General features: G+C 43.8%; 1 protein-coding gene across 1 annotated transcript in view; it reads left to right on the forward strand.

Moving 5' to 3' along the window:
* Positions 1–7,810, forward strand: part of rchy1 (ring finger and CHY zinc finger domain containing 1) — a 9,556-nt gene extending 1,746 nt beyond the window's left edge. Inside the window, exons 4-9 of the mRNA XM_083644237.1 lie at positions 353–431; positions 558–602; positions 725–783; positions 2,019–2,048; positions 2,214–2,334; positions 6,469–7,810. Coding sequence (XP_083500363.1) covers positions 353–431; positions 558–602; positions 725–783; positions 2,019–2,048; positions 2,214–2,334; positions 6,469–6,762 — 628 coding nt within the window. The 3' untranslated portion in view covers positions 6,763–7,810. The remainder of the gene's footprint in view (positions 1–352; positions 432–557; positions 603–724; positions 784–2,018; positions 2,049–2,213; positions 2,335–6,468) is intronic.
* The last annotated feature ends 13,994 nt before the right edge of the window (positions 7,811–21,804 follow it).

Here is a 21,804-nt window from a genome sequence, read left to right on the forward strand (position 1 = left end):
ATCATGGTTGTCATTGTACTCTAATGTGCCTGTGTACATTAGTCAAAAGTCTTCACTTGTTACTGGTAAGGGGAAAAGCCACGCGCTGGTGTTTTTTATGGGGTGGGATCACTTTTTGCCCTCAATACAATGGATTTAAATGGAAGAACTAGAGATCATTTGTTTGTGAACATCAATCAAAGAAATTCACTACAGTAAATGGTTTGTGGCTGGTGGTTCTGGTGATGCTAGAATGCTCTGAAGAAACTCACAATAACGACAGTGTTGATGTGTCTGCTTCTAACATGCAGTTAGGTTTTGTCTTGCTTGACATCGCTGTCCATGGAGTCACCCTGACCTTTGACCCTTACAGGATCGGGCCAAAGGAGAAGTATTTCCATTGTGAAAAGTGCAATCTGTGTTTAGCCAGTGATCTGCGGGGAAACCACAAGGTGACTGTCAATCTGTATCTGTTGTGACATGTTAGGACAAATCATAATGTAGCATTCTTGATAGCAAAAGATTACCCTCCCTCACTCCTTTTTACTAATTATGTACCATCACTGTATTTGTTTCAGTGTGTTGAAAATGTCTCAAGGCAGAACTGTCCAGTGTGTATGGAGGTACTGTAAGATATTACGCATGGGATGGCGAGAGACATTTTGAATTTAATGTGTTCCTGCCTGTTATTTTGTTTTCATGTGGGGTTAATATTTACATTTGTGTGATTTTCTTTACATTTCAGGATATCCACACTTCCAGAATAGGAGCTCATGTCCTTCCATGCGGCCACCTTCTACATAAGTATGCCTCATGATTCTCTGTATAGTGTATCTGTATACTATCAGTGTGAAGCTACTAGGCAATATGGCAAAACATATATACTATGTTGCAGGATGTGTTCTTTCTCTCAACACTAAGTGATGTCTTAGACTCATTTCAATCATGAAGACTACCTCTGCAGCCAACGCCCAGTTCAGGTTATCACCCCATACATTGCTATGCACCCCCCCTTTCATTCAGGCCTCTCTCCCCGTCCATTCACCAATCTTTCCCTCGCTTTTTCCGCTAAGCCAATCACCTAAGCAGCTCAAGCCATTCCTCTTCCGCTAAGCCAATCAAGTAAGCAGCTCAAGCCATTCCTTTCCCTCGCTTTACCGCTGAGCCAATCACCTAAGCGGTGGAGTGTATTAGAAGTCCTTGTTTTTTTACCATGTCGTTACTGTCATTTTACCATGATCACTCACGTGATCATCGCTGAAGCAGTTGTTTCGCCCCACCTCCTCCCCTGACCACCACTAACGTCATGACTCCTGAAGAATTCCCTATGGGGGGGATTATCTATCTCATACATCACTGACACCCTCCTCTCACATCTCAGGAGGGAGCGTCATCATATCATGGAGTCATACGCCAAACTCTGCCTAGTCTCTCATGATTGAATTACACTTGAGGAAATATACATGGGACATTGACCTAGTTTCACAAACGTTTCGCCTCCATTCAGACTGTTTATTCTTTATATTGTTCTTAAAAATAATTACAGGGCTTGACAATAGCCAAATGGCGGGTATGATTCGACAGTCACTCTTACTAGCCACTTTGGTGGGTGGCAAATATCCCTCATGCCTATGTGTATTGGGAGCCAAATTCGACGTCACTTCCTGCTTCAGCATGCGTACCAAGGGATTTTCATCCGCCATTTATTTTCCCATACACATTTTGTAAAATGCTTATAAAAATAGTTTTACTTGGTCCAACCAAGCGATTCAGCTATATTTAGAAACAGGAGAGACCATAGAACATTTCACTCAGACCAAAATGTAAAACGAAAAAATATAATTTTTAAATCTGCTATTTTTTGTTTACATTTTGGTCTGAGTGAAATGTTCAGTGTACTCTACTGTTATACTACTACTGTTAAATATAGCAGAATTGTTTGGCTTGACCAAGTAAAACGATTTTTATAAGCATTTTACGTGTAATAAACGATATTAGATAAGATGCCAATTAACATGTTTACATGTTTTCCTCTGCAGGACATGCTTTGATGCAATGGTCAGAACTGGGTAGGTCTCATAAGTCTGTTTCTTAATGACTATTTAGTTGAGTAAAATAAGCGTTCACAAAATATATATGTAAAAGAATTGAAATAAACTTTTAAGCATTACTGAAAAAAGTCTAGTCTTTAACAGACTCTTAGTGAAATCCTTATTGTTCCTCTGTTGTGCCAGTGCGTATCGCTGCCCTCTGTGTATGCACTCTGGCTGGGACATGGAGGACCACTGGGATCAGATAGACAAAGAGATCGCCCAGTCACCGATGCCCACCGAGTACCAGGATGCTACTGTCAAGGTAGGAGCGGGCCCTCGCTTCGGACAGACTTTTCACCGCTTGACGGATAAATTCACCATCAAATGAAAATTCACTCATCGTCTACTCATCCCCATGTTGGTGGAAGGAGTCCACAAAACATTCATGGAGTTTCACAGCAAAACATTGTTACGGCATTCTCCGAAACAATTGAAGTGAATGGGGACCAACTTCAAATGTAATATATATATATATATATATATATATTAGGGCTGGGACGGATCACGGATAATCCGTGACCCGTACGGATCAGCCCCCACGGTTCGGAACGCGGTTCGGAATGTCAATTGTCCGCGGACCCCCCGCCCCCCCCCCCCCGCCCCCGCCCCCCTTCGTTTAATTTAACGTTTAACGTTAGTGTATGAGAACGCCTGCAGCGCAGCCAGACACAGACAGGCATAATCATGGCAAGCACAAGTGAGCTTCCTCATCCCTTGTCGCTGCTGTAAAGTCTCTCTGAAGGCTGTGGCTAGTGGCTACTAAAGACAGCGTCACACAAACTTATTTCAACACCTCTGAAAAAGCACAGGAATGCGATCAGCGTGTTGCGGGCTGCACAATATAACGAGAGCCACAACACACACACACGCGCACACGTTTCACAAACACATTATCACCGGACGGTGAAATGTTGCCTTAGGACACCTAACAACAAAACAACACGTGGGGCCACTGAGTAGCTTAACGTAGCATCGACGTTATATTTCCAGACTGACCTGGTCTGGTCTGTAGGTCTGTACCCGTGTCATGTGACTGGTGCAAGCAACAGCCACGAAGTTAGGCATAGCAGTGCCACCTAAAACAGGAAGTTGGGTTGTTGTGCCTTCAGAGTAAAAGCATACATTGTGTCACTTATGAGAAAAAAATATTTTTTGAGCTGTGCAGGGCAACAAATGGTTAGAGAATTATAATAGTATTAAAAAAATCTAATCGAAAATCTAATTTTGAGAGAAAAAATCTGATATATATATTTTTTTGCTGATCCGAAAAATCCGTGATCCGTGGCTCAAAATCCGTCACGCGATCCGATCCGTGGGTTTTCTGATCCGTGCCAGCCCTAATATATATATATATATATATATATATATATATATATATATATATATATATATATATATATATATATATATATATACAAATATTTATGCAAATGAAAAGCAACAGAAAAAAGAGTGTTTAGGAGGTAGTCCCTGACAATACTGACCTGCAGGGTCCCTGACAATACTGACCTGCAGGGTCTCTGACAATACTGACCTGCAGGGTCCCTGACAATTCTGACCTGCAGGGTCCCTGACAATTCTGACCTGCAGCTGCAGGGTCCCTGACAATTCTGACCTGCAGCTGCAGGGTCCCTGACAATTCTGACCTGCAGGGTCCCTGACAATACTGACCTGCAGGGTCCCTGACAATACTGACCTGCAGCTGCAGGGTCCCTGACAATTCTGACCTGCAGGGTCCCTGACAATACTGACCTGCAGCTGCAGGGTCCCTGACAATTCTGACCTGCAGGGTCCCTGACAATATTGACCTGCAGGGTCTCTGACAATACTGACCTGCAGGGTCTCTGACAATACTGACCTGCAGGGTCCCTGACAATTCTGACCTGCAGGGTCCCTGACAATACTGACCTGCAGGGTCCCTGACAATACTGACCTGCAGGGTCTCTGACAATTCTGTCCTGCAGGGTCCCTGACAATTCTGACCTGCAGGGTCCCTGACAATACTGACCTGCAGGGTCTCTGACAATACTGACCTGCAGGGTCCCTGACAATTCTGACCTGCAGGGTCCCTGACAATTCTGACCTGCAGGGTCCCTGACAATACTGACCTGCAGGGTCCCTGACAATACTGACCTGCAGCTGCAGCGTCCCTGACAATTCTGACCTGCAGGGTCCCTGACAATTCTGACCCGCAGGGTCCCTGACAATACTGACCCGCAGGGTTCCTGACAATACTGACCTGCAGCTGCAGGGTCCCTGACAATACTGACCCGCAGGGTTCCTGACAATACTGACCTGCAGCTGCAGGGTCCCTGACAATACTGACCCGCAGGGTTCCTGACAATACTGACCTGCAGCTGCAGGGTCCCTGACAATACTGACCCGCAGGGTTCCTGACAATACTGACCTGCAGCTGCAGGGTCCCTGACAATACTGACCTGCAGGGTCCCTGACAATACCGACCCGCAGGGTCCCTGACAATACTGACCTGCAGGGTCCCTGACAATACCGACCCGCAGGGTCCCTGACAATACCGACCCGCAGGGTCCCTGACAATACTGACCTGCAGGGTCCCTGACAATACTGACCCGCAGCGTCCCTGACAATACCGACCCGCAGCGTCCCTGACAATACCGACCCGCAGGGTCTCTGACAATATTGGAGGCACGGGACAAGTCTAGAGCTATAGAGCTCTTCTAGAGCCGGCAAGTTGGCACCAGTTGTCTTGCGAGCAAGGCGCTCTACTCTGTTTAAGGATTTGCGCTCCTTGACAGTAAGGTCGCTTTCACATATAAGCTGGTGGACTCGGTGCGATTCGGGGGGGTGAAGTTGCAACATTGTTGCGATTTTCATTTGGTCTGGTTCTCTTTCACACATGCAATTTCTCACAAGCACCAAACTTTCTAAACAATGTCACATGGTCGACACAGTCACTCGTCTATTGGACAGAATATAGAAGGGAAATCTCTCCTCTCCAGCAGGCTTCTAGCCTGGCTGAGGGCTGACTGAACAACACAAGTGAATCCGCAACACACAAACCATGGAGCAACACCACCTGTGATATTGGGATTTCTGGTTTTACTTTGGTGTTGCTATCAAATAATTATTTAACAAGAATGTGCCTAATATGAGCAGCAGATGAGGCAGCAAGCTGTTGAACATTTCATTCTGCAGATGAAACGAGTAGCCTACGTACCGAAGGAGATAGGCAAGCGGCCAGCTGTTTAGAAATGTGATATTTATGACGACGTACTTCACGACACGGCGCGCAGGTACTGTACACGTGTGCACGCCGCAGTGTTTGTTTTGCTCCCTTCTCCCGTCTTCTACTCATGATGCACTGCATGAGTGCATCAGATGCACTGGCGCTCTTGTGTTGAGTCCGTTTTGCTTTCACACAACAAATGAACCGCGCCAGGATTCACTTGGAAGCGAACTGAGACCCACGTTTTCAAGTGGACCAGAGTTTGTTTGTTTGTTCCGCAACAGAGTTCGTTTGCGCTTTCACACCATCCCAAACAAACCGTACTATCCGAGGAAATTAACTCTGGCGCGGTTAAAGCGGACTAAACAGCTTATATGTGAAAGCGACCTTAGATTACCAAACCATACAGTAAAGGAACTAGTGAGAATCATGCTCTCAATAATTCAACGATATAAATGTAGAAGGATCTGGTTGTTGTGGGTGAAATCTTTTAGTCTTCTTAAAAAGAAGAGCCGTTGCTGGGACTTTTTAACGATTGTTTTGGTATTAGAGTGCCAGCAAAGATCATCCGAAATAGTAACACCAAGAAATGTAATAGTCTTTATTACCAGCTCAGCCTCGGTGCCATTGATTATGATAGGATGATGGGCTGCCTTAGTAGAGCGCAAATCAATGACAAACTCCTTTGTCTTCTAATCATTAAGACTGAGGTTGTTAGCCTCTCGCTCCACCTAACTAGGTTTTGTTTGTCTGTTGCCCTGGTTTTTGACGCGGGAAAGTTACTTCCAAAACAAGTGAGTGATTTCCTGCTGAAAATGATTAATTAATAACAGTAATGTATTACAATTACCATGGATAAGAGAAACGTCTCATTTGACGGCAACCTCACTACTATAATAATAGGGCGGAGGGTGTTGAGCAGGTGAGCGCGAGGCCCGCTAGAAATGAGCGCGCCATATTTCTAGTAATAATAATTGGAAGAAAAGAATAATTCAAATGAATCGGAATTCATTTTGACATGCCATTTTTACAAGCTTGCACTCAATTAAGATCACCGAAGTCCTAAAATAAAAAAAAAGGTTTTGTAAATTGGGTTAGTAATGGGCCTTGATTACTGTTACTGTGTAACAAGCAATCATCAGGTTGTTAATGTTTTAACATTAACATTACTGTCCTCTGGCCCGGTTGTAGATTATATGCAACGACTGCCAGGCCCACTGCACGGTGCCTTTCCACGTGCTGGGGATGAAGTGCAGCAGCTGTGGTTCCTACAACACGGCGCAGGACGGAGGACTCATCCAGCAGCCCCAGCCCGACCCCCAGGCCCAGGCCCAGGCAGACCCCCAGGCCCAGGCAGAGACAGACCCCCAGGCCCAGGCAGAGACAGACCCCCAGGCCCAGGCAGAGACAGACCCCCAGCCCCAGGCAGAGACAGACCCCCAGCCCCAGGCACAGACAAACGCCCAGCCAGACCAACACGAGTGATCCACACCACATCCGGATCATCACACACACAGTCTCATCAACAGTTACATTTGAAACATTTAGCTCCTGGCTGAATGACGTACAATGAGTGAGTGTAACATAAGCTTAAATTCCTGGATTGCTGCAGCACCCAGACAATAGATGAAACAAACAAGAATCTCACCCCAACCTAACTGACACATGTCACGTTAGGAACTCACACCCTGGTCTCCTGTAAACAGGCACTCCTGAAAATCTATCTCCGAAACGAATGGAAATATAAGCTATCCTCACCCAGCAGTCGACATGATTGACAGTGAGGGAACCTTGCTGCTGCTGCGAGTTTGTGCCTGTCTGACAGACAGACGAGCCAGCAGCATGTCACTTCCAAAATGGTGCTGTAAGCGATAAAATATGCAGAACAAAATTCAGGATATGCAGGATACTGGCTGTATGGTTATATCTGGAACTAAACCAATAACCAATCAGCTGCTTTATGGACTAAAGCCCACCGCCAATATAATGTAGGTGCGTGCTTCTGGTTATTTATACATACACCTGAGTCACTATTGGAAGATTTATTGTCAAATTTGAATTTAACCAACTCTTTTTCTAAAACTAGCCAATAGAACAACAGTGGGACTTGACCTTTGGCAGTGGAAATTAGGTTGCCCGTTTAAGGTTTAAAAAAAAAAGAGGAAGTAACATCACAGCAATGAAAAGATCTATTAACCATTATTTTTTAACTAATTCAAGTATTGAATGAGTATTTTTGACATGATGTAATGATACCATTTGCCAGAACACCTATTTACAATTTTCTTCTTATACAGTCAAATCCTTGCCTAATTCCTTTTAATATGGTGTGGCCCCCCACAGACTATGTTGATTTAATATGGTGTGGCCCCCCACAGACTGTTGATTTAATGTGGCCCCGGCCCCCACAGACTGTTGATTTAATGTGGCCCCGGGCCCCACAGACTACGTTGATTTTTGTGTCACTGTTACTTGCATAATGTTGGTTTTGGTTAGCATTACCGTGACCGTAATGAAATCTCCCAATAAACAACATGGCTAAACATAGTTGTATCATTTTCTATTCAGAAGCATTCATTGAACATCTAAACTGCAACAATTGTGATCCTATGAGTATTTATTAAGATGCAAACCAATTACATGAACCTTTATTTAATCACATTTTAATTTCCAACTGCTCTACATATAAATATATTAGAGCCGTTAGTCAAGGTTTGTTGCTTTGTTAAAGGACTTTGTTATTGTGTCCTCAAATTATAAACGCCAACAATTTCTTAGTTCTTAGTATTTTAACGTTAAAAACCAGTGTTTCCTCTGTCCATTCAGCAATGATGTAGCATCATTCACAGTATATCAAAAGTACCATTGCTGCTAGAAGATATGTGAAATCAACATATAAAAACAACTGTAGTCCTGATCTTTAGAATTAATGTTAAGATAAAGTATCCAGAAAATAAAAATGATAGAGTAAGTGTCAACCGCAGAAAACAAACAGTAGATTTAGGTTTGCTTTCGCTTCACATGCTATCTCCTCTAGACGGTGCCGGCTCAGGCGTGGTGAGTTGGACAGTGAAACAAACAGGAGCGCCGGTTGTGACGTCTGCCGTTCCCACTGGGATTGTCCGGGGAGGGGCTGTGGAGAGTGGTGCAGGAGGAGTGGTACCCTGGGGGAATACTTGGTATGTTGTGGTGGCGACCGCTGGTTGATTTGTGCCAGTGCCATCAACGCCTAAAGTCAAATCTGTCTGTGTCGTCACTGGGTGCGGTGAGCCCTCCATATCTGGAAGATGTGCAGTGCCAGCAGCATTGATGGAGTCTTGTGGACGATCAGAATCTGGCGTGCCCTGTGAAATGTCTATGCCAAGGGAGGTTTCTGACTGATCACTATTTGGCATGAGTTGTAATGGGTCAGTGTCAGTGGGCGAGTTGTTGGGACCCAGCGTGGCGGGAGAAGGCCCAGGGTCTGCAGACTCGGGGAGGGGCACTGCGCTGGCCGGGGGGTCGGTCTCCTCCACAGCACTAGGGACGTCTGTCTCCATGAACGGCGGCCGCAGGGTTGTATGTGGAGGCTCTATATGAGCAGCAGTCTCATCCGATGAATTGGATTCACTGGACTCTGACGACTCCGATGAATCCTCACCCCCATTTAGACATGCCTGTATTTGTATAAAGGAATACTACTCATTCATTCTACTCATATTACCAATAGAATACTCATTCTACTCATACTGATAGAATACTCATTCTACTTATATTGATAGAATACTCATTCTACTTATACTGATAGAATACTCATTCTACTCATACTGATAGAATACTCATTCTACTCATACTGATAGAATACTCATTCTACTCATACTAATAGAATATTCATTCTACTCATACTAGCTACTGATAGAATAATCATTACTCATACTGATAGAATACTCATTCTACTCATACTACTAAATAGAATATTCATTCTACTCATACTACTGATAGAATACTCATTCTACTCATACGGATAGAATACTCATTACTCATACTACTGATAGAATACTCATTCTACTCATACTACTGATAGAATACTCATTCTACTCATACTACCAATAGAATACTCATTCTACTCATACTACTGATATAATACTCATTCTACTGATACTACTAATAGAATATTCATTCTACTCATACTACTGATAGAATACTCATACTACTCATTCTAATGTGCACAAGACATGGTTATAAGTAGGGATGCACCAGGATGGACATTTTGGCCGATAATCAATAACATTGCTATTCTGACTGATAGCTAATTACCGATGTACACAAATAATTTGAAAAAGAAATGTTTCTTTATTCCAAAACATTTGGAAAGGCCATAAATCATAGATGTACAACATTGTTTCCTCTCAATATGAACATTTTGGCCGATAAATGACTAACATTGCTGTTATTTTGCTCATCAGCCCGATACGATATATTAAAAAATGACTAACATTGGCCGATACGATATGATTGCTGTGCCTGTTATATCGTGCATCCCCAGTTATAAGTTATCTTAGGTTACAGTGGTAATAGATTGGTAGTATGGTAGTAGAGCAACTCACAGGTTTGGACATTGCTACAGTCAGCATGAAGACTGCACAAAGTGTAGTCCTTAGAATCACCATTATTGTCTTTTCTGTATTTGCTGAAAGAAAGAAATGTTACTTGACGACTTCTGCTTTAACCACTGAAAGATGATACCACACTACAGTATGTCGCATTTGAAGAGTCAATTTGAAAATACCAGTTGATGGGACAAAATTATTTCTGGCATTAGCCTAAAGTGAAACTTATTATTGAATCTCACTGAACTTGTTAGGCATTTTGAGCTGTTTTACTTACAAAATGGTAACAGTAGAACGTAAAATATTACACATGAAAGCATGTAATCATCTGTATTTTTTTAAATATTGAGCATTGAACAGCAGGTTAACATTTCCTTCTGTCATACCTTGATAGTGTGAGTATCCTCTTATTCCTTTCCAGCATGAAGAGATATGCCTACAGCCAAACCAATTCTGAGACGTGCAAGTTATTTAGTCAAATTCTCAAAAATGCCTGTAGAAGCTCATTTGTTGTTGGTCTCGAATGAATGGGACAACGTTTGAATCGAGCATCTCTTTATATCGCCGTTGAGATGGGTGACAGTGTGGGTACAACAAAATGACACTCAACTCGTCATATACACTTCAATCCTGACTACTGTTACAATTAAGACTAAAATATTAACCCCCGCCCCCCAGACACGCTGTAATTAGAGACTAGTAAAAAGAGTACAGAGGATAATAAGAGAACTAGTATAGCAGAAGTAGTCTTAGGCAAATTGTAAACATGTTTTTGTGGGTATGGTGTCAACAATGGGAAAACTCAATTTAGATTTAAATGCATGTCATGACCAGTCTTGTCATGCATGCTTATTACGTTGACAGCAAAAAAAGATCTGCCTTACTCAGACATTTGAGAAAACAAAGATTGTTTTCTTTTATCTCCTTTAATCAGCCAATATCCACACATTTCATAGAATTACATGAAAACATGAAACAAATATAAAATGGAAAACACACAGTGGCCCCAGCGATTTACAGAGTTTAGAGTAAATACAACAGTTTAATGAAAGACATTTTCAAAATATTTTAGAAATATGTTTGGCTTCCACTCTATAATCTTTTGGCAACTCTCCATAATTCACACAAGATATATGGCCCCATATATCTACAGTCATTCTTATAATGTACAATGACAACAGTAGCTGAAATTCTGTTGAAATTCCTTGATGACCAACATTACAAGAAACCAGTAGTTGGGGCATCTGGGTAGTGTCGAGGTAAAAGCATTTTGCCTACCACCGGGGTTCAATTCCAGACGGTCCTACCGCATTGACACAATAGACCCTTCTCACGGGGGCCATTTTGTGTCGAAATCACAGGGTAAACACAGGTGCAGGCAAAACACTAATGAGGGTTTCCAACTTCCAATCATGGAAATTGGAAACCCTCATTAGTGTGTTGCTTGCACCTGTGTTTACCCTGTGATTTCGACACAAAATGGCCCCCGTGAGAAGGGTCTATTGGCCGTGTCTGTGAAGCCGGTGGGGTATGAGCAGAGGTGGAAAGTACTCAAGTACTTGTACTTGAGTAGTTTTTTGGAGGATTTGTACTTTTGAAGTATTTTTTATAATGCTATACTTTTACTCTTACTTGAGTCATTTTAAGAATATTCTACTTGAGTACTTTTAAATGTACACTGAGTAAATGAGTACCTTTTTTTTTACTCTTACTTGGGTAATTTCCTGGACTAGTACTTTTACTTGTACTTGAGTTAATTTCCACTAAAGTAACAATATTTGTACTTGAGTAGGATTTGTCAGTACACCTCTGGGTATGAGTCCTGGTCGCTGCACTAGTCCCTCCTCTGGTCGGTCGGTGAGTGTGATCAGGGGGGAGGGGAACTGGGGGGAATAGCGTGATCCTCACACGCTACATCCTGCCAGTGAAACTCCTCGCAGTCAGGTGAGAAGAAGCAGCTGGCGACTGCACATGTATCGGAGGAAGCATACTACTCTACGGCTCTCCCCAAATCGGTAGAGGGGGGTGGAGCTACGACCGGGACAGCAGGGAGAATTGGCCAGAAAAGAAGAATTGGAGAAAAATCCGCTTTATTTTCTTGATTAAAAGAAAATAAACCAAACCAGTACTAGTCAGGAATGCAAGGGCCAATGCCACAGCGCCTGAACAATAGATGCAGCAAATAAGCCTATCCCTAGAGTGATGTATGATCGAGTGCTATCAAACTTCCACGGTCTTTTCCCTACATGTAACTAGTGTGGGACACTTGGTCTTTTCCCTACATGTAACTAGTGTGGGACACTTGGTCTTTTCCCTACATGTAACTAGTGTGGGACACTTGGTCTTTTCCCTACATGTAACTAGTGTGGGACACTTGGTCTTTTCCCTACATGTAACTAGTGTGGGACACTTGGTCTTCTGAGGATTGAGCTCATGCAGGAATAGTTATTCTGAAGGGACTCTAACCCTCACAGTTATGGGCCCTCTGCAATTACCCTATACCAGGGGTGTCCAAACCTTTTTGAATGGGGGCCAGATTAGATCATGTGAAAATGCCAGGGGGCCATGGGTGCTTCTCACATCATATGAGTTATAAAAAATAAAAAATCACATACAATTGTACTATTAAGGATTTTGTTTACCATCTGAAAACATTAGTTCTGCCTGTGTTGTTCCTACTTGGTGCTTGTACCTGTATGATAGGGCTGTCATTGTTAGGTGAACGGAAAAATGCAAAGTGAACTTGCTTGATTAACCAAGTATATTTTGAGAGACGAGCCGAGGGCCATTTAAAATCAGTCCGCGGGCCGCAATTGGCCCCCGGGCCGGACTTTGGAGATGTCTGCCCTATACTAATAGGCATATAACTGGAACCTTTCTAACAATAGTGTTTTGGGTCAGCCACCTCTGGACATCTGTAGCATTGAGCTCGGGAAGTGCGTTTTGGATCAGCGACCTCTGAACATCTGCAGCAGTCTCACCATCCTTGGGGTCGAGTATCAAGACCCCTGGGAAGACGATCAGGGGTGAAAGCCAGGACTCAAACTGTTGGGGATCTTCTCCACCGGAGGTCTCACCTTTTTCGCCTCCACCAATGCCAACCCCCTCCGCGACCTCAGGAGGGTATACAAAGAGGGGTCCCCCTGTTTGATCCAGGACTGGCCCTTGCCCTACATCGCGCCCTCCCCCTTGCCCTGCCCCTTGGCCTTCCCCTTGCTGCCCACAGTCTGGTCCAGGAAATATAAAAATAGCAGCGGAGGTTGAGGGTAGCTGGATTACTTGAGGCGCCTCCTTTCCAGAGCCGTCTGTGAAAAGAAGAATAGGAAGTTCCGGCTGTCTGGGAGGCTCAGCAGTTTGGTTTCTGTCCCCATGTGTGCAGCTTGAGGGCTGCAGATCGTCAGGAGGGGGACAATGGGACAGAGGGACATCATGGACATGTGAGCAGTTTCCACCGGCGCAGAGAGGGACAATGTAACATTCATCAGGAGGTGCAGGGGTTTGTTGAGTTGTGGTCTTAGGTGGTGATGTCACAGAAGGTTTCGTGGGTCGGACCGGTCTTGGACCTGTCAAAGGAGGTCTGACAGGAGGTTTTGTGGGTTGGACCAGTCTTGGACCTGTCAAAGGAGGTCTGACAGGAGGTTTTGTGGGTTGGACCGGTCTTGGACCTGTCAAAGGAGGTCTGACAGGAGGTTTTGTGGGTTGGACCGGTCTTGGTCCTGTCAAAGGAGGTCTGACAGGAGGTTTTGTGGGTCGGACCGGTCTTGGACCTGTCAAAGGAGGTCTGACAGGAGGTTTTGTGGGTTGGACCGGTCTTGGACCTGGCAAAGGAGGTCTGACAGGACGTTGTGGACGGTCTCTAATTACGAAGGTGGGAACATAGAAGTCGTAATATGTCTGACGTTGCTCTAAGGGTCTGAAAAACTGATCGAACTGATAAGACCTTCCTCTCCACGTTGGCATCTTGAGGGGAAAACAAGAGAAAATAAACAATCCTAAAGTCAAAAATATTAAATCACACTCCTGACAAGTGTTATCAATTGGTAATTGCTACTCACTGGAAAAGTGATGGAGACGTCAACACAGCACAGGAAAACAACTGTTGCCCTCATTGCCGTCCTATTGAAACAATTAATCCATATTAAAATAATATACACCACACTCATATGATTCTTACTGAAATGTTTGAGTCAAATCATGATATTCCAATTTAATTGGTAATTTTATACAAATTCCCAGGCATTAGTAGCAATACGGTATTACTGGATATCACTACCACAGAAGTAAAGGCTCGCAAACAAAAAATGGCTGAGAAAAACGTATTCCATTACTTTACCCTAAGCAGACATCCATCACGCTGCAGTGTTGTCCAAGGTCATCTAGACACTGTGCAGGTAACGGTTATCCTACAGCCTTTGTAGAAGCAGAAATCGTAGGGTGGGAACAAATTAAATGTCTGTCCTCAGCTGGAACAAACACGTTATTAAAAAGCGGTAACCTGCAGGCATGATCGGTGTGAGGTAAGGGGTGGAGGCAGACTTTGGTTTGCCACAGGAATGATGAATATGAGATCAACACACGGGCTATTCAAACATGCCAACAATATTGGGGAAGAGCTGAGTCAATTTACAAAATGCTATGAATCTCTTGGGTCACCCGATTTTCACGATTCACTATATTTTAATATTATATTATAAACACTTTGTAAAACCCAAGGGTCACTTTTCAAATGGTGAACCTCAACAAAATGTTTCCAGTTTGTTTACCCATGTATTGCTTGTAAATAACCAAATCAACTTCTGGCCTTTTCTTATGGCCGGGGTGTCAAACATGCGGCCCGGGGGCCAGATCCGGCCCCCCAAAGGATGACTTTGCAAAGTGTGAAAATTGCACTGAGAAGTCCTTCAATCCTTTCAGTCCTACAATAAATTGCGTTTACCCTCCACTACACCCCTGATTGTAATACACAGTACAGACAGTAGATAATGTGCTTGATGGTAGCTGAGATAACCCTACTGTACCTGTACCTGTAATTCTTTACATTAAAAAAAATTCATTTTGAGGTTTTGTCATTTATAGGTTATCGATTCTTGATTTTCATTGTCTGGCCCACTTGACACCAAATTGGGTCGCAGGTGGCCTCTGAACTAAAATTAGTTTGACACCCCTGTCTTATGGGTTTCACATAACATGTCAAATAAAGTCAATCTGAAAGCCATTTTTCTTAAGCAATAACTACAGAAAACCACAAACTTTAAAACGAATTTGGAAAAAAAAAAAAAAAAAAAAAACTAGAAAAGTTTGTTTTCTAGTAAACACCAGGGTGGCATGCAAAATGAGACCAAGTTGTTTTGCCACCATAAAGGTGTAGGCTAGTGTATGCTGGTTAGTTCATTTGAGCATCAAAACCCCTCAGCATTGATTCAGAACAAGATGTCAACTACTCCTTACAAAGTATATCAACTACTCCTTACAAAGTATGCCAACTACTCCTACAAAGTATGTCAACTATTCCTTACAAAGTATGCCAACTACTCCTACAAAGTATGTCAACTACTCCTACAAAGTATGTCAACTACTCCTACAAAGTATGTCAACTACTCCTACAAAGTATGTCAACTATTCCTTACAAAGTATGCCAACTACTCCTACAAAGTATGTCAACTACTCCTACAAAGTATGTCAACTATTCCTTACAAAGTATGCCAACTACTCCTACAAAGTATGTCAACTATTCCTTACAAAGTATGTCAACTACTCCTTACAGTTTTAAAATACATGTTACAGCATGCGCTGGGACGCGTCATCACTCATCAGTGATGTTAGCTGGGGTTGTAAGGTGTTTCGGGTCTCTCAAAATCATACACCCTCGCCCAGTAGACCCAGCCGAGGCCGATTACGACCCTGACCCACGTCCCAGAAGCAGCCGCTCACGGATCAGCCTTCCTACTGTGTCTGCAACGTTGCCCGCGGAAGGGTTGATCATGCCCAATCCGCTGCAATAGAGTTAGTGCTACACCGCAGTATTGTAAGACAGTAACTACTCCTTCCAAAGTATGTCAACTACTCCTTACAAAGTGTGTCAACTACTCCTTACAAAGTAACTACTCCTTAAAAGTAGGCTATGTCAACTACTCCTTACAAAGTAACTACTCCTTACAAAGTAACTACTCCTTACAAAGTATGTCAACTACTCCTTACAAAGTAACTACTCCTTACAAAGTATGTCAACTACTCCTTACAAAGTATGTCAACTACTCCTTACAAAGTATGTCAACTACTCCTTACAAAGTAACTACTCCTTACAAAGTAGGTCTCGTTTAAACAGAATATGTGAGGCTTCTGTAGAATAAATCAGTGGTGTAATTCAGATAAAACATAGCTATTATACATGCTACAGTCTCCACGTTAAACAAATATACCACACACCATTTGTTGTCTAAGTGATGATGGGTGCACAACGCTGAAATAACTTCACAGAAAAAAGTTGAAAATGCAACATGTTTATTCAAACAGAAAAACAAGTTGCACATAAATCAGCGTCACTCCACAGCAGCCACCACTTCCTGTAAAGACAAATAAAACGTCACGCAGTCGTCCCACAAGCACCAGTCAAATAAATCTGCAGCTGCTGAAGCGACAGTATGGTTTCTGGGAGATTTACCTCGGCCGTGGCCGCTTCGCTCGGGGCAGGTGGTGTACTGGGGACCGTCTCAGCTTTGCTCTCCAGGTCGGTCATACTAGTCTCCTTCACCGCTGGGCTGTCGCTCCTGGAAGAGAGAAACGCAGCATGTCGTTTCTATGGCAACCCTTTCCTTTACAATAAGCAATGACTTGCTGCTATTTCAGTATTAAAATACAGTTATGAAAAATGAAGGCTTCCAACTCCCAAAAATGCCTCGTTTGCATTGTATATTGACACCATCTGGCACAGCCAACACGCTTAGCCTGTGCCCCTTCGTTTCAATGACGAATGCTACCAACTAGGGATGTCCGATATTATCGGCCTACCGATATTATCAGCCGATATTAGCATAAAAAATTCATATTGGAAAAATATCGGTATTCATGTGTATATATATATATATATATATATATATATATATATATATATATATATATATATATACATACAGGGGGAGTCTCACAGAGCAATGCTCTCTTTTTCAGGAGTGCCCTGTTCACATTCATACCTGGAAGCTGACCAGTTGGCCACTGAGCAGCTCCATTGGAGCGGTTGGGGTTAAGGGCCTTGCTCAAGGGCACCTCAGTGGTGGTAATGAGGGAGGGGCAGGCGCTGCCTTTTCACTTTCCCCACCCAGATTTATCCTGCCGGTCCCGGGGATTGAACCGACGACCTTCTGGTCACAAGCTCGCTTCTCTAACCGTTGGGCCACCACTGCCCCAATAACACTTACAACTTTAACAACATATATTAAACTCTTCAGCTACATTAAGCTACATTATGTAACTTGTTACCTGAAATTTTGGTGAAAAAAAAGCCCGCTTATATCGGTATCGGTTGATATCGGTATCGGAAATTAAGAGTTGGACATTATCGGATATCGGATATCGGTAAAAAAGCCAATATCGAACATCCGTACTACCAACAAGCCATTTTTGGGAAGCTTTGCATCTGGTGAAGAAAAAACATTAATTCAAAATGGCCAGGTATCTTCAGTATGAGCCGTAAAAGTGAGCATATCAGGAGGAGAGAGAAGAAAAAAAAACCTTGTGTTGGCATTCTTCTTCCTCTTAACCACCACTGCCAGGATGGCAATGACCACCACTCCCGCACAGAGGCCTGCTGCCCCGTAGATGATGGGCGCCTGCATGGTCTTGAGGAGATGGTCCTGGCAGGAGTCACCGCTGTAGCCCAGGGAGCACACGCAGCTGGTGCCCCCGTCGCCTTCCTCCGCACAGTGGCCGTTGCCGCTGCAGCGACTCTGGCTGCACTGCAGGACGCCCAGGTTCATGAGCTGCCCGCTGACGTTCAGGGTGGTGAGGGGCAGACCGGGGGCGTCGGGGGGAGGAGGAGGAGGGGGGGACGGGCGGCGGGCAGAGGAGCTGCCGGACCAGGTGGGAGCAGAGGCCTTGGCTCCGGAGCCCTGCTTCAGATGGACGCCTGAGACAAGAAGAAGAGAGAGGGCAACGCTAGAAAACGGTCCATCCAGGGACAAGTGGACCTGCAGGGCGGGGCGCTTGACCCAAAATAAAAATGGCGATGCAGGTCATTTGCATGAGCCATGTCAAAATTGATTTTCTTTTTTGTTTTGTTTTAGAGAGAAGTTGATTAGGCTACTGTTAAGAGTAGCTTAAAGCTGAAATAGGTCAACTTTTAAAACATTGCAATAAGATTAAATTAATCTAATGCATGATCTGTCTGTACATACCTAAATGTGTTCAGTGATGTTTGGCATGTTTTGGGGTGTAGACGACACAGTTTGCTGCGGCCGTAGCCATCGGTGAGCTAGCTGTAGCTATATCAAGGTGTCTAGCAGCTTCAGTGCACGCACATCAGAGTTAATGAATATCGGCATAATTTTGTTTTTTGTTTTATTGCAGATTGTCTGACTTCTGCTTCTTCAATTGTGGCTTTACGGTGCCAGTTACCAACTACAATAAGCCTCAGGGCAGATTATCGCTAGGCGCTTATATTTCAAGGTAACTTGAAATTAGCTTATATAAATTAGTAGCTTATATTTCAAGGTAACTTGAAATATAAGTGCCATCAAAATGAGGTATAAGAATGTGTGTTTGTGTGTGTGCGTGTGTGTGTGTGTGTGTGTGTGTGTGTGTGTGGGGGGGGGGGGGGGTCAGGGAGGCAGGAGTCTGATACACTTGCCTCAAGTGGAAAGCTGCATACTATATAAAGACTATACTGTATATGGACTATAAAGACTGCTGCTGCTCTAAGGACTATAAAGACTGCTGCTGCTCTAAGGACTATAAAGACTGCTGCTGCTCTAAGGACTATAAAGACTGCTGCTACTCTAAGGACTATAAAGACTGCTGCTACTCTAAGGACTATAAAGACTGCTGCTACTCTAAGGACTATAAAGACTGCTGCTACTCTTAAGGACTATAAAGACTGCTGCTACTCTAAGGACTATAAAGACTGCTGCTACTCTAAGGACTATAAAGACTGCTGCTACTCTAAGGACTATAAAGACTGCTGCTACTCTTAAGGACTATAAAGACTGCTGCTACTCTAAGGACTATAAAGACTGCTGCTACTCTAAGGACTATAAAGACTGCTGCTACTCTAAGGACTATAAAGACTGCTGCTACTCTAAGGACTATAAAGACTCACAGTTCTCGTCTGAATGGTCAGGACAGTCTACAAAGCCGTTACAGAACTTCTCCACAGGCTGGCATGGGAGTCCGCCCAGACAGGGCCTGCTGCCAGCGGGGCAGCTCTGCCCCGGGGCGCAGTGGGTGGTGTTCATCAAGACGTGGTCATCGGTGCACTTGCATGTCCGGCCTCCTGGTCTGGCGAGGCACAGGTGCTGGCAGTTTCCATTGTTTACTGTGCACTTGTTGGAACCTGCCAAGAAGAAGACGTCTTGTTTGTCAGATCGATGTAGGCTAATAAATTGGAATTAATTTGATGGGTTTGTTATTTTGCCTGCTTTGTTGTAATGGCTGCCCTAAGGCCCTAAGGCAGCCATTACCCAAAATGTGGGCCGGGGCCCACTGGTGGGCCGCGAAGGTATTGCAAGTGGGCCGCCGAATAATTTGCACAACATTCTGATCTTCGTGAAAATATGTATGAGAAAATGCATTTATCCATTGTTGAATAATACCATTATTTAATTTGTAATCAATTATTTTGTTAATTACCATATTGCAGTCTTTGAGTTCACTTTGAGTTTCTGATTTCTGTGTGATGCTGATGGACAGCTCCTTACATCATTAAAATAATAAAAAGTGCTCCAAGAAAGAAAGCATTATTTGGCCTCAAATATGGGCCGCAAATATTTTGAGATTTTTAGGTCTGAAAAGATTGGGAAGCGCTGCCTTAAGTAAGGTTATAGCCAAGCAGGCTATAATGAACCATTCACCACTAGGCTATGTGAGCCAGGTGTTGTCTGTATGTACCTGTCTGGCTGGACTTGCTGTAGCCCTTCAAGCTGACCACTTCAGTCCTGACCTCAAACCACAGTTTGTTCTGCTGCTGCTCATCTCTGTACCACAGCTTGGCCTTGTCTGAAGAAGAGTGTAAAACCAAGACAAGTTTACTCCAGTGAATTAAATACATCCATGACAAAGTATTACATGCCGATTAAAATCACAACTGACATCAGCTCATATTTAAACATTGGTAATTGACCCTCTGGATGGCTGCATTTCAGGCTCAGACTAGTTTGCATAGGGAAACCTTTATAGACTTTGCTTACCGTTTGCATAGGAAAACCTTTTATGAATATATTTAAGTATAGTGAATTGAACATGATTGATTCTATACAAAACTATTTGCCTCAAGGTAAATCTTTTAATACAGTGACGTTTTCTCTAGGTTTATAATCTTGGGCATTCAAAAACAGCTGTAGTGTAACAATACAGCTGAGGTAATGCAGGTAAACTGCTGAAATTTAGCATTTTCCCCCTAAGAAAATTAATTTCTCATAAATGAATGCAACAAACTAGCCTGGTAAACCAGCCGATCAAGTGAACTCACATTTCATTTAGTTCTAAATGAACCGGTCACGTGACCGTGACCGTGACCGGCTGGTTTACCAGGCGAGCAAGAAACAGCCACCTAGTTCAGTTGTCACTTTCCCCAGAAGCTGCTCCCTGCAATCCACTCTCGTTCCTGACCAAACAGCGCCACTTGCTGGCATTGGGCACACATGACACGACACGACACGAGGTGCTGAAGCTGTCATACATATAAAAGAACACTTTACCACTGACTGTCACCCAGAGCAGCATGTCCTCGCTGAGTGCCAGAGCAGCCAGACCATCGCCAGCCTTGAACTCTTTGTACCCAGAACCATCGAGCTGGAGCGAGCTGATGACCCCTGAACCTGCAAAACAATTGGGTTTGTTTTAGCATTTAGGACAAGCAACCTTTTCATGTGCGAGTTTCATTCCACAATGAGATCCACCATTGAAAAATGTAATGCCTACACACCCACACAAAATTCATAGCTCAAATTTAAAAATGGGACTGACTAAAGCCATGTTCACATTACAGGCAAATCTGATTTGCTGCTAAAGTCATTAATCATCATTATCTTGATTGGTTTCCCAAATATGATTTGGGAGTGTGTCCACACTGCCACAAATCTGATTTGGGCAAGTGTTCAAGTCGGATCTGTGTGTCCAGACCTCCATATGTGGTTTGGGACAAGTGACACAAATCAGACTTGGAGCGTTCAGACTCATAAAACCAATCTGGATAGAATCATTAATAGGTCACTAAAGTTCACAAATCGGATTTGGCCTCCTAGTCTGAACATGACCTAAATAGTTTCCATGTGCTTTTCACAGACCAAATTTTTTGTGCAAAATGTACAATTGGCATTTCAGAACTGAAGTCACATGATGGATGGAAATGAGTAATTCGAATTTTCAACAGCCATAAGAGGAAACTTACTGGTATCAGCCCAGTAGATTTCATCCCCGTCATTGGAGAAGACCAGAGATGTAGGCTGGACGGCGTCCTTCCACACCACGCCTCGCTCGCCACCGTCCATGTGGGCGCACTCGATGGTGGCCGGCGTGCCAGCGTCCTGCCCGCCCACGTTAACGAAACAAACCCTCCCACTGGGCGGGTGCAGGGCGATGGACTTCAGGCCGCCGATGCCGTCCTTGAGCAGCACAGCGGTGTGTGCTCCCGTGGCGGAGGTGACCTGCAGCCGCAGCTGCTTGCGGCTGCTCCAGTAGACGTTGAGCGTGATCCAGTCCAGAGCCATGGCGGTGAGGGAGTCTCCCA

Source organism: Poromitra crassiceps, assembly GCF_964638095.1.
Source record: "Poromitra crassiceps genome assembly, chromosome: 10".
In the NCBI taxonomy this organism is placed as follows: Eukaryota; Metazoa; Chordata; class Actinopteri; order Beryciformes; family Melamphaidae; genus Poromitra; species Poromitra crassiceps.